This window comes from Phalangium opilio, unplaced genomic scaffold (genome assembly GCF_054372755.1).
Source record: "Phalangium opilio isolate 3A_F unplaced genomic scaffold, DU_Popi_V2 ptg000662l_1, whole genome shotgun sequence".
In the NCBI taxonomy this organism is placed as follows: domain Eukaryota; kingdom Metazoa; phylum Arthropoda; class Arachnida; order Opiliones; family Phalangiidae; genus Phalangium; species Phalangium opilio.
In genome coordinates this window covers 818,777-831,293 of record NW_028324246.1, presented here as the reverse complement: position 1 = coordinate 831,293, position 12,517 = coordinate 818,777, and the positions used below count along the sequence as shown (strand labels likewise).

The following is a 12,517-nucleotide window of genomic DNA, read 5'->3' as shown; positions in this document are numbered from 1 at the left end:
CTTATGGCGATAATATAAAATTGAGGTAATTATGATGACAAAGAGTCAATTACATTGGTTAAATGTGTGTAGCGTGCTGATACGGTGTATAGAAAACCTCAGTATCAGGTTCTTCGTTTAACGTGTAGAATCACATCTTTTGGTTGCAGTAAACCTGAGTTTCGGAATTCTATCGGTATCTGTAAAGAAAAACCGAATTTGAACGAACTTCATTCATAAGTGTTGCAGACCATTTCGATGAAACTAAAAAGGGGTAAAGCTCCGCCTTCCATCCCGCTTTTTGGCACCTGCGCTGTAGACTTTTTGAATCACGTGATTGAGCAGAGACGGAAATGTATGACTACCCTTTTTACGTCGAAAAGGTCTATAAACTAACTCACTTTGGTTTTTGCGGATGGCGAAAATTCAAAGTGTTTCAAGACGTGAAGTAAACATAATTTCACTTCCATCAAAGCCAATCTCATGGCTATGCAATTCCTGGGTCCCACCCCGAATGGAAGATACGTGTACGAGTTAGCGATTGTAGTTCTTCCTTCACCCAAAAATCTACCGTTATAAATTTTGGCGAGTATATTAGATTAGTGTAAAAATAAGTAATGATGCGGGTTTTTTAGTTTTGCGCTGCTGAGTGACTTCTTTTACAATGACTTTACCTTTCCGGCATAAACCTTTCGGGCTCTGGGAAAAATTCCGGATCATGATGCATTGCGTATGCTGGAATCTCCACAATCATCCCCGGTGGGATGGTCACTCCAGTGTTTCCAAGTTCGTATTCCTTGACGCAAGTTCGCTCTAGCCTTTGTTAACATAGAATTTATAAAAATTGCAAAATATAGACGTATGACAAGGTTCACACCTTGTTGCGGGAGGAACAAGTCTTAGGGCCTCGTCTATAGCTGCCCCAATGTATTTAGCTTCAGAAAAAGCTTCAAAATCGATGGTCGTCTAGAAGAATTTTTATAATATATAGTTTATTTAGCTGGGTTTTAACAATGGGCTCATTTATTGTATTTTCCTAACATAAATAAGAATCTACATCTGGATTAGTTTAATCTGGCTTTAGTATAAGTAGATATAATGTAATTAACCTTTCAGGTATATGTGAAAAATTTAATTTTATTTGATTTCACCAACCTTGTTTTTCCATATTCTATCAACTTCTTCCAAGGCTTTCTTTTGACAATCCGGGTTGGTGGCAAGGAAGTACGAGGTTGAGGTTAAGGCTGTAGCTGTGGTGTCATAGGCGGCCAAGAAGAATAGAATTGTTTGTGCAAGAAATTCATCCATGGTCAGAGCTATTTCGAGAATGATAAATCAAATTTGAATAATGCATATCATTAAGTTGGGATTTAATACGTTGTCTCTTGATGTCATCTATGCTATTAATACTGGGGTCCGCATGACCGTTTTTTGTGTCTTTGCTTGCTCCATCATTTTCCTCTCCAAGACTGTCCATCATGATTTGTAGAAAATCATGTCGAACCTGTGAACATTATTATGTTTGTAAGACTCTCAGATAATTTACTGTAACTTTAGATCATTTCATTAAACACTTGCAAAGAAGCGAAAACCACAGGGACGGGACCATCATCGCATTATATAGCCCTAGCGCCAAGAGGCAACACCAGACGGAGTCCGAGTTCACTGCACGTGGGAAGCTGGCCAACTCGCACTGCCTCTTGTATTCTGCGCGAGGGAAATATCCTACGATGACGGCCACGCCCCTATGGTGCTTGCGCATCTTTTGTAGGAATTAAGAGACTTGAAAATATTGGTTAAAATCATCGCAGCTATCGAAATGGCCATAATTATAATAGTACGCGTCAAAAGAGTGGGATTCGCCGTTTAGATACATGAATGCGAATTTACATCAGCCATTTCATCATGTGTCTATTTCGGCCCGGAAGCTCCACTCAATAACCTTACTATAGGTTTGATTTATTCTTGAACTCAAAATATGTTAGCAAAAATACTCTGCTATTCAAATACCTCGTTGCTGGCTTGTCTTCTTTTAACAATTTCTAGAGTGATATCCTTGAAAAAGTCCATTGTGTCTTGAGGGAAGAAAGTCATACCAATCTTGCGGGCAAACTTAGGTGTGAGCACTTTTTAAAAATGAGAAAAACTTTGAACTTTTGCGTTCAAGAGTTAGAGATTAAGTAGATGTTACAAGGCAAAATTTGTTTCCAGCTAAGTTCAGCGGAGAATACTTTCTTAGCGTGTTCTACGAATTTATTGTCAGGATCATTATAAGAGTCTAGTTTGGTTCCAAATGCCACGTTGGCGATAACATCCAACGTGTAGCTTCCATACATTCTGAGTCAAAAATAATAATTTTAATATTCTTATTGTACCAATGGAATGTAAGTTCATATTCTTGTTCTTACCGTCTACAGTCGACTGGTTCACCGTCTCTAGAGTATTTGTCAAAGTTCTCAACGGATAAGTTTGCGCAGTCGCAAATAAGAGGCATCATCTTATCAGATAAATGAATTCCGTAAGATATAATGTCTAAGAGGTTTTTCGTTTTTTCGTTTTGAGAAGTACCTTTTTCAATCTTCCCGATGTAAATGCCGGAGTCATCGTGTTACGTATGTTTCTCCACTTATGATCCCCAGCCATTGCCGAAACCATGTTGTCCACAATGGGATCACCAGCATTGAAAACCTTTATATTCAAATAAGAAATTAATCCAACTAATGTTTGCTTCTAGCAAAACTTAACTCACTCTTCTGGTGGAAAAGCTTGAAAAATCTTTCACGAATATAGATTTTATCAATTCAGGATCAGCAACGTAAATAACTGGGTTGACACCGGAATATGTACTGAAAAATGATAATAACTTAGCAATAGTAAATAAAAGGAAAATATATTAAAATTGTACCCAAAAATCCGCCCATATTTCTTATAGAGCTTTGTGTCAGTTTCATGGAAGGCCTAAATTATAAATTATTTTTAAAATTTTTGAAGGGATTGAATTCTAAAGCGTATTCTATGCCCTTTCTAAAATTGGTTTCAAATGGGATCTTGTGGTGATGCAGCAGTCACATCTGATAACGAATTTATTAAATGTTATTTTCACTAAATCAATTGTTTTATAATCCGATCCAGGTTGCCCATGAAATTAAAAGCAAAGGATTCTGATCCATTGTATCAAAATCTAAAATTGGATTTGGCTAATTTCAAATCCAGATAAGACCGTATTTTGATTAAAAATAATCGATTTATGGGCTATTATATCTTTATGGTTACATCTTATGGGGGTCCATTTGGAAACCAATTAAATATGAAAATAAATACCCAGTTGGCTAAAGTAACGAACCTTTCCGGATATGAGTCCAGCGGCGTTCCCCAAAAGCGGTATAGGTGAATCTGAAGGTATGGATTTTCCAACCCAATAATGGTTCCTCTTGAAGTATATCCTAAGAATTTTGTTATTAAAAAATAATATCTTCTAACTCTTTGCCACATTCTTATTGTGTTTTAAACTTAAAGGTGCCTGTAAAATGTGAATTAAATGTTTATCTTACCAATAGCCTCCCAAGAAAACGCAAATGAATGCTAATAACGCCCCCGTAACTTCCAATCCTTCGTAAAAACCCATGTTTGACGCCTACTAACCCGATGTTTCTAGTGAAAATTTAACACCGATGAAACACAATAGCAACCGGAATAGTTATGACATAATTTTTTCTTATCATAAATTATGTAGCTCAATCATCTTATCAATTATCTTTTTATCACCTACCCACTTATATAAAAATATAACCTTAATGATTGAGGATGAATGTCGCAACTTTTCGTCCTTCATTTGTGTAAAATTTTCGAAAGCTGTATTACAATGTATAAACAAAGTATAGCGTTGGAAAATGCGGCGTTATCAATTTCACAGATGCGTTAAATGCTTTAACAACTTCATTTTACTTTTATCATTAGAGACGTCTCCCATAAGCTATAGAGAATCGGTTCATATTGTACCTTCCATCAGAAATAGATGTAATTTTAGAAGCAGGAATGGAGAACGGTTAGTATTTACTTTAGTCCGACTCATAGCCCAGTATAGGTCCCCTCCCTCTAACACGTAACAAAAAGTTTAAATTATCTTATTGTCTCACTTAAACTACGTTTTGATGAGGTTGCTGACGGGGACGACGAAAAATACGTAATTCGTTTTTACCTCTGTGGCTATAACCCGCCTCTTTTTTCATACCCCCCCCCTCCCTCCCTGGGAAGAGACTTTGACGCGCGCCCAGATTACTCTGATCTCCATTCCTACTTCTAAAATAAAATATATCCCTGAAATCATAGAAAATCCTACAATCTAAAAACATGTTCGTGAAAACAGCTGACTTATTGAAATTTCAAATTTGGCAAATAACTATTATATTTTTTATTATCATAAAGAAACATTGGATAAGTGAGGAATCGTGTAAAAAATATATTGCAGCACGCTGTTAGATTTGAGCATTAAAATTCAAAGTGCTAAATTTATCTCAATATGTTAATGTGAGGAAAACTTTATCAATTTCTTCGTTTGACGTCCAAAATCACATCTTTTGGTTGTAAAATAGCTGCGTTCACGAATTCTATTGGTATCTGTAACGAAAGGTCGGATTTTAACGAATTTTATTTTTAAGTATTATTTTTAGACCAACTTTGGTTTTTGCGGATGGCGAAAATTCGAAGTTTTTCAAGACGTGTAGTAAACATAATTTCACTTCCATCAGAGCTAATCTCATGGCTATGCAATTCCTGGGTCCAGCTCCGAATGGGAGATATGTGTACGAGTTAGCGATAGCAGTTCTTCCTTCACCCAAAAATCTATTGTTATAAATTTGGAAAGAGTCTGGGATTAATTCAAAACTATGGAATGATCCAGGTTTTTCAGTTTTTACGCTATTTAGAGCTGTAAAACTATTGTTCAGATCCCTGATGAGTGACTTTTTTAACAATGTCTTTACCTTTCTGGCATGAACCTTTCGGGCTCTGGGAAAAATTCTGCATCGTGATGTATAGCGTATATGGGAACCTCAACGATCATTCCGGGTGGGAGTGTCACTCCAGTGTTTCCAAGTTCGTATTCTTTGACGCAAGTTCTCTCAAGCCTTTATAAACATTCAATTTAGTATGATTTCCCAAAGATCGGCCTACATCTTGGTTCATGTACCTTGTTGCTGGGGGGACAAGTCTTAGGGCTTCGTCAATAGCTGCCCCAATATATTTAGCTTCGGAAAAAGCTTCAAAATCGATGGCCGTCTAGGGAAAATAGTCACCATTAGATTACCACAGTTAAATTCATATTATGTTAAGGTTTCGATTGGTTAGGTTCATGTTATGTTGAGGTTTGGTTTAATTAGGTTCATGTTATGTTGAGGTTTGGTTTAATTAGGTTCATGTTATGTTGAGGTTTGGTTTAATTAGGTTCATGTTATGTTGAGGTTTGGTTTAATTAGGTTCATGTTATGTTGAGGTTTGGTTTAATTAGGTTCATGTTATGTTGAGGTTTGATTTAATTAGGTTCATGTTATGTTGAGGTTTGATTTAATTAGGTTCATGTTATGTTGAGGTTTGGTTTAATTAGGTTCATGTTATGTTGAGGTTTGATTTAATTAGGTTCATGTTATGTTGAGGTTTGATTTAATTAGGTTCATGTTATGTTGAGGTTTGGTTTAATTAGGTTCATGTTATGTTGAGGTTTGATTTAATTAGGTTCATGTTATGTTGAGGTTTGGTTTAATTAGGTTCATGTTATGTTGAGGTTTGATTTAATTAGGTTCATGTTATGTTGAGGTTTGATTTAATTAGGTTCATGTTATGTTGAGGTTTGGTTTAATTAGGTTCATGTTATGTTGAGGTTTGATTTAATTAGGTTCATGTTATGTTGAGGTTTGGTTTAATTAGGTTCATGTTATGTTGAGGTTTGGTTTAATTAGGTTCATGTTATGTTGAGGTTTGATTTAATTAGGTTCATGTTATGTTGAGGTTTGGTTTAATTAGGTTCATGTTATGTTGAGGTTTGGTTTAATTAGGTTCATGTTATGTTGAGGTTTGGTTTAATTAGGTTCATGTTATGTTGAGGTTTGGTTTAATTAGGTTCATGTTATGTTGAGGTTTGATTTAATTAGGTTCATGTTATGTTGAGGTTTGATTTAATTAGGTTCATGTTATGTTGAGGTTTGGTTTAATTAGGTTCATGTTATGTTGAGGTTTGATTTAATTAGGTTCATGTTATGTTGAGGTTTGGTTTAATTAGGTTCATGTTATGTTGAGGTTTGATTTAATTAGGTTCATGTTATGTTGAGGTTTGATTTAATTAGGTTCATGTTATGTTGAGGTTTGGTTTAATTAGGTTCATGTTATGTTGAGGTTTGGTTTAATTAGGTTCATGTTATGTTGAGGTTTGATTTAATTAGGTTCATGTTATGTTGAGGTTTGGTTTAATTAGGTTCATGTTATGTTGAGGTTTGGTTTAATTAGGTTCATGTTATGTTGAGGTTTGGTTTAATTAGGTTCATGTTATGTTGAGGTTTGATCGAGGTTATTTTTGGTTAGGTTCAATTTTAATTAACAGATATTAATAAAAAAAATCTTGCCTTCGTAAAAATGTATAAGCAAAGGGGGAAAAATCGATTCGCTCAAGTAACAGATATTGAAATTTATTGATTTCACGAACCTTGTTTTTCCATATTCTATCAACTTCTTCCAAGGCTTTCTTTTGACAGTCCGGGTTGGTGGCAAAGTAGTACGTGGTCGAGGTTAAGGCCGTAGCTGTGGTATCATAGGCGGCCAAGAAGAACAGAATTGTTTGGGCAAGAAATTCATCCATGGTCAGAGCTATTTCGAAAATGATAGGTAAATCAAATTTGAATGATGCATATCATTAAGTTGGGATTTTTATACGTTGTCTCTTGATGTCATCGATGCTATTAATACTAGGGTCTGCATTGCCCTTTTTAGTCTCATTCTTTGCAGCATCATTGTCCTCTTTAAGACTTTCCATCATAATTTGTAGAAAATCATTTCGAACCTGCATGAATTTCCTGAACATGAATTACATTGTATTTTCCCAAGGAACAAAGGAAATGGATATCTTTATTTTAACTATTATTAGCTTTGGCCCAAAACTGCAATAGCAACAGTTAGCAATAGGAATTGATAATCCTTAAGAAGTGGAAATTTTCAATTAATATGTGTGGAATTATAAAGCAACGGATGAGTTGGGATCTCAATTAAATGAGACTAGCCATTTCAACACTCTATGTCAAGCTCCTGTTTCAAAAGGGTGTAGGGGGGCAGTCACTAAACCTGTAAACAGGTATGGCTTTTAAAGATTACGTGTAACCTCACTAGTCCAGTCACGTGTACACCAATTACATTGTGTGCTGAGAAAGAAACTCTAACTAATAACCCTACTGCCCTAGTAGAATGGTCTCGACTTACACAAATCATATAAGTTCAATAATTCATACTCTAAGGTTCGATTTACTGAAATTTTAAAAACAAAGCTACTGGGTTACAAATACCTCGTTGTTGGCTTGTCGTCTTTTAACAATTTCTAGAGTGATATCCTTGAAAAAGTTCATTGTGTCTGGAGAGAAGAAAGATATGCCGAGCTTGCGCGCAAATTTAGGAGCGAGCACTTTTGAAAATTAAAGAAAATGCTTTGAATTTTACCCATAAGATTTGGGTTTACTGATCAAGTAGGTCTTACAAGGTAAAACTTGTTTCCAGTTAATTTCCGCTGAGAATACGTTCCTAGCGTGTTCTACAAATTTATTATCAGGATCATTATGAGAGTCCAATTTGGTCCCAAACGCCACGTTGGCGATAACATCCAATGTGTAACATCCATATATTCTGAGACAAAATAGATTAATATTATTCTTGTTGCTCCAGAAAGAGTTAACTTCAATCTATCTGTCATGACAGGTCAAGAGTTATTTTCATTTTACCGTTTACAATCGACTGGTTCACCGTTTTTCGAATATTTGTCAAAGTTCTCTACGGATAACTTTGCGCAGTCGGAAACAAGGGGCATCATCTTATTAGACAAAAAGAATTCCGTAAAATATAATGTCTAAAACTATTTATTTCGATTTGAGGAGTACCTTTTTTAATCTCCCTGATGTAAATGCCGGAGTCATGGTGTTACGTATGTTTCTCCACTTATGGTCGCCAGCAACTACCGAAACCATGTTGTCAACAAAGGGATCACCAGCATTTGAAATCTTTACATTCAAATTAGAAATTAGACCAACTAATAATTGCTTCTAGGCCTAGTTAAACTTAACTCACTCTTCTGGTGGAAAAGCTTGAAAAATCTTTCACTAATATAGATTTTATCAATTCGGGATCCGCAACGTAGATAACTGGTTTGGTGCCAGCATATGTGCTACAAAAATTATGGGAACTTAACATATTGAAATGAGAGACTAAATAATGTAAATATTACCCAAAAACCCGACCATATTTTTCATATAGCTCATTGTCAGTTTCATGGAAAAGCTAAATCATAAATTTTTTTATAAGAATTTAGTATTTTGCATCTATATGACCAGGGATAGATGTAATTTTAGAAGCAGGAATGGAGAACTGTTAGTATTTACTTCAGTCCGACTAACAGCCCAGTATGAGCCCCTCCCTCCAACACGTAACGAAAATTTTATATTTCCTTATTGGCTCAATTAAACTACGTTTTGATGACGTTGCTGACGGGGACGGCAAAAAATACACGTAATTCCTTTTTACCTCTCTCGCGATAACCCGCCTCTTCTTTCATACCCCCTCGCGTTCCGGGGAAGGGGGTCATGGATGCACACCCAAATTACTCTGTTCTCAATTCCAGATCCTAAAATTACATCTATCCCTGGTAAAATATACATTTCTCGAAAAGTAGCATACACTAATTTAATTTATTTAATGCATATAAATCGGACTTGTGTAAGAACAACATATTTTTTATGGATTCTTTTTTATTCAAGTTTACATCTTATGGCGGTCCATTGGGAGACCAGTCAAATATGAAAATAAATACCCAGTAGGCTAAGGTAACGAACCTTTCCGGATATCAGTCCAGCGGCGTTCCCCAAAAGCGGCACAGGTGAATCTGACGGTATGGATTTTCCAACCCAATAATGGTTCCTTTTGAAGTATATCCTGAGAATATTGTTATGAAAAAAATTAACATATATCTTCATATTCTTTTCTAGCCTTGTAACTTTCAAGTTTCCGGCAATAGATGATTAAAATTTTTATCTTACCAGTATCCTCCCAAAAACACGCAAATGAATGCTAATAACGCCCCGGTAACTTCCAATCCTTCGTAAAAACCCATGTTTGACGCCTACTAATCCGAGGTATCTAGTGAAAACTTAACGCCGATGAAACACAATAGCTATATGACATAATTTTTTTCTATCAAAAATTGTGTAACTCAATCATCCTATCAATTATCCTTTTATCAGCTACCCAATCATAAGAAAAATTTAATCTTAATGACTGAGTGAGAATGAGTGTTGCAACTCTTCGTCCTTCATTTGTGTTAATGTCTATAATGTATAAACAAAGTATATCATTGGAAAAAGGCGCTTTTATCAATTCGATAGACGTGTAACTAATTTTAACAAACTTCATTTGATTTTTATCGCTAGAGACGTCGAGATGTCTCCCATAAACTATGGAGAATCATTTCATATTGTAGCTTCCATAAAGATGTTTTAAATTATTTCTAAATCATAGAAAATCATACCTACTAAAAACATGTACGTGAAAATAGCTACCTATTGAATTGACCTCATTGAAATTTCAAATTGGCAAAAAAACTACGTGATTTTTATTAACATAAAGAAATATTGCGTTACACACAAGTGAACGATTATGTACAAAAATATGTGTAGCGCGCTGTTAGATTTGAGTATTAAAAATAAATCAAACTGCTAATTTTATCTCAAAATGTTATTGTGAGGAAAACTATCAATTTCTTCGTTTGACGTGGAAAATTACATCTTTTGGTTGTAGGAATCCTGTGTTTCGGAATTCTATTGGTATCTGTAACGAAAGTTCGTATTTAAACGAAGTTTATTTATGAGTATTATTTATTGACTCACTTTAGTTTTTTCGGATGGCAAGAATTCAAAGTATTTCAAGACGTGAAGTAAACATAACTTCACTTCCATCAGAGCCAATCTCATTGCTATCAGCTTTAACCAACGTTTTGCTTTTTTCCGTTCAAAGTCTATACAAAATATTTCTAGGAGTAGCAATGCAAACTCCAAAAATAAAAACCGAAATCATCTACCAGAAATTATGATACATAGGTAGCAGCAAGAAGCGATATATAGTTTCCTAGGGAGAAGGTATAAATTCGCCACACGAGCTTGATCTTCAGTCTAAACATAGGTCCGGAGTTAATCTCCGCCTCTAAATTACAACCATCATCTCATTGGTTCTTGAAAACGCAAGTCAGCGCGACAAGAATAACGAAAATTACGTATTTTCCGACTGAGGAGAGGCAAAATAGCCCGGCCTCCTTTTACGTTCCCCCTTGTATTTTGAAAAGAGACTGGAACTATGGCGCGCGAAGTCTTAGACCTCTTATACCTTACAATTGAAAAACGAACTAAAACCACGTTAATTCACACAATAAAAATTTACTTAAAAATTGTATAGTATCTCATTTCTCGTATAGTGTAAAGTTAAGTTGAACATTTTGTATGGGTTTCAAAAAAAACAAGACGGCCCAAGGGCTCGTAATAGTAGCCACATCGTACGAGTGAATAGCCCCTCTATACCCTACCCTAATGAGTGGATAACCCCTCTATGACTTACCCTAATGAGTGAATAGCGCTATCTTTTACAATGCTTAAATGATTTACCGTGCATAAAATCAGAGTTAATAGCCCCTCGATGCCCTACTCTAAACAGTGATAAAATTATAACCGTATAAACTTACTTACGCTGTAATTCTAATATTCCGGCGAATCGAAGAACAGATATTTATGCCCAGAAACGTTTGAAAGCGAAAGTTTAGTTATAGTGATTATCCCCTCGAATTACCTTTAGCAATGCTAAAATGATCAAACGCGTAACGCTCATTTAACACTATGTTAGCTCTATCTAAACCCATACCCCAAAGATACAAGTTCAGAAGTATCCGACCCCAAAGATACAAGTTCAGAAGTATCCGACCCCAAAGATACAAGTTCAGAAGTATCCGACCCCAAAGATACAAGTTCAGAAGTATCCGACCCCAAAGATACAAGTTCAGAAGTATCCGACCCCAAAGATACAAGTTCAGAAGTATCCGACCCCAAAGATTCAAGTTCAGAAGTATCCGACCCCAAAGATTCAAGTTCAAGTTCAGAAGTATCCGACCCCAAAGATTCAAGTTCAAGTTCAGAAGTATCCGACCCCAAAGATTCAAGTTCAGAAGTATCCGACCCCAAAGATACAAGTTCAGAAGTATCCGACCCCAAAGATTCAAGTTCAAGTTCAGAAGTATCCGACCCCAAAGATTCAAGTTCAGAAGTATCCGACCCCAAAGATTCAAGTTCAGAAGTATCCGACCCCAAAGATACAAGTTCAGAAGTATCCGACCCCAAAGATACAAGTTCAGAAGTATCCGACCCCAAAGATACAAGTTCAGAAGTATCCGACCCCAATGATTCAAGTTCAGAAGTACCCGACCCCAAAGATTCAAGTTCAGAAGTATCCGACCCCAAAGACACAAGTTCAGAAGTATCCGACCCCAAAGATACAAGTTCAGAAGTATCCGACCCCAAAGATACAAGTTCAGAAGTACCCGACCCCAAAGATACAGGTTCAGAAGTATCCGACCCCAAAGATACAAGTTCAGAAGTATCCGACCCCAAAGATTCAAGTTCAGAAGTATCCGACCCCAAAGATTCAAGTTCAAGTTCAGAAGTATCCGACCCCAAAGATTCAAGTTCAAGTTCAGAAGTATCCGACCCCAAAGATTCAAGTTCAGAAGTATCCGACCCCAAAGATACAAGTTCAGAAGTATCCGACCCCAAAGATACAAGTTCAGAAGTATCCGACCCCAAAGATACAAGTTCAGAAGTATCCGACCCCAAAGATACAAGTTCAGAAGTATCCGACCCCAAAGATACAAGTTCAGAAGTATCCGACCCCAAAGATTCAAGTTCAGAAGTATCCGACCCCAAAGATTCAAGTTCAAGTTCAGAAGTATCCGACCCCAAAGATTCAAGTTCAAGTTCAGAAGTATCCGACCCCAAAGATTCAAGTTCAGAAGTATCCGACCCCAAAGATACAAGTTCAGAAGTATCCGACCCCAAAGATTCAAGTTCAAGTTCAGAAGTATCCGACCCCAAAGATTCAAGTTCAGAAGTATCCGACCCCAAAGATTCAAGTTCAGAAGTATCCGACCCCAAAGACACAAGTTCAGAAGTATCCGACCCCAAAGATACAAGTTCAGAAGTATCCGACCCCAAAGATACAAGTTCAGAAGTACCCGACCCCAAAGATACAGGTTCAGAAG

The 12,517-nt window shown here is 36.3% G+C and overlaps 2 protein-coding genes and 1 long non-coding RNA gene across 3 annotated transcripts; all 3 read right to left on the bottom strand.

Annotated features, from left to right (window-relative positions):
* Nucleotides 1–77: 77 nt before the first annotated feature.
* LOC149588221 (cytochrome P450 3A5-like) lies at nucleotides 78–3,604 on the bottom strand. Its single transcript, XM_089862888.1, has 14 exons — nucleotides 3,531–3,604; nucleotides 3,323–3,422; nucleotides 2,885–2,937; nucleotides 2,729–2,825; nucleotides 2,548–2,667; nucleotides 2,388–2,476; nucleotides 2,171–2,316; nucleotides 1,990–2,105; nucleotides 1,357–1,483; nucleotides 1,135–1,295; nucleotides 857–945; nucleotides 654–797; nucleotides 381–546; nucleotides 78–179 (listed from the first exon to the last, which is right to left on the bottom strand). Exons 1-14 carry the CDS (start codon nucleotides 3,602–3,604, stop codon nucleotides 105–107), a joined length of 1,557 nt encoding a protein of 518 aa, XP_089719014.1. The 3' UTR covers nucleotides 78–104.
* Nucleotides 3,605–4,521: 917 nt separating this feature from the next.
* On the bottom strand, nucleotides 4,522–8,882 carry LOC149588220 (cytochrome P450 3A5-like). The gene is made up of 13 exons (XM_089862887.1): nucleotides 8,829–8,882; nucleotides 8,453–8,505; nucleotides 8,296–8,392; nucleotides 8,109–8,228; nucleotides 7,953–8,041; nucleotides 7,712–7,857; nucleotides 7,524–7,639; nucleotides 6,901–7,027; nucleotides 6,674–6,834; nucleotides 5,168–5,256; nucleotides 4,962–5,105; nucleotides 4,656–4,821; nucleotides 4,522–4,596 (listed from the first exon to the last, which is right to left on the bottom strand). Exons 1-13 carry the CDS (start codon nucleotides 8,880–8,882, stop codon nucleotides 4,522–4,524), a joined length of 1,437 nt encoding a protein of 478 aa, XP_089719013.1.
* Nucleotides 8,883–9,809: 927 nt separating this feature from the next.
* Nucleotides 9,810–11,304, bottom strand: LOC149588219 (uncharacterized). The gene is made up of 2 exons (XR_016380029.1): nucleotides 10,107–11,304; nucleotides 9,810–10,047 (listed from the first exon to the last, which is right to left on the bottom strand). It is a non-coding gene; the product is annotated as an uncharacterized LOC149588219 (long non-coding RNA).
* Between the last annotated feature and the right edge of the window lie 1,213 nt (nucleotides 11,305–12,517).

Bases quoted from the DNA above. Each gene is read 5' to 3' on its own strand.
- LOC149588221 (XM_089862888.1), bottom strand. From the start codon at position 3,604: ATGGGTTTTTACGAAGGATTGGAAGTTACGGGGGCGTTATTAGCATTC. The intron at 946-1,134 runs GTTGGTGAAATC...AAATTCTTCTAG, and splicing joins ATAGAATATGGAAAAACAAG to ACGACCATCGATTTTGAAGC. The intron at 180-380 runs GTGAGTTAGTTT...TTTTCTTTACAG, and splicing joins CGCCATCCGCAAAAACCAAA to ATACCGATAGAATTCCGAAA.
- LOC149588220 (XM_089862887.1), bottom strand. From the start codon at position 8,882: ATGTATATTTTACCAGGGATAGATGTAATTTTAGGATCTGGAATTGAG. The intron at 8,042-8,108 runs GTACTCCTCAAA...TTGTCTAATAAG, and splicing joins CATCAGGGAGATTAAAAAAG to ATGATGCCCCTTGTTTCCGA. The intron at 5,106-5,167 runs GTACATGAACCA...ATGTTTATAAAG, and splicing joins CTTGTCCCCCCAGCAACAAG to GCTTGAGAGAACTTGCGTCA.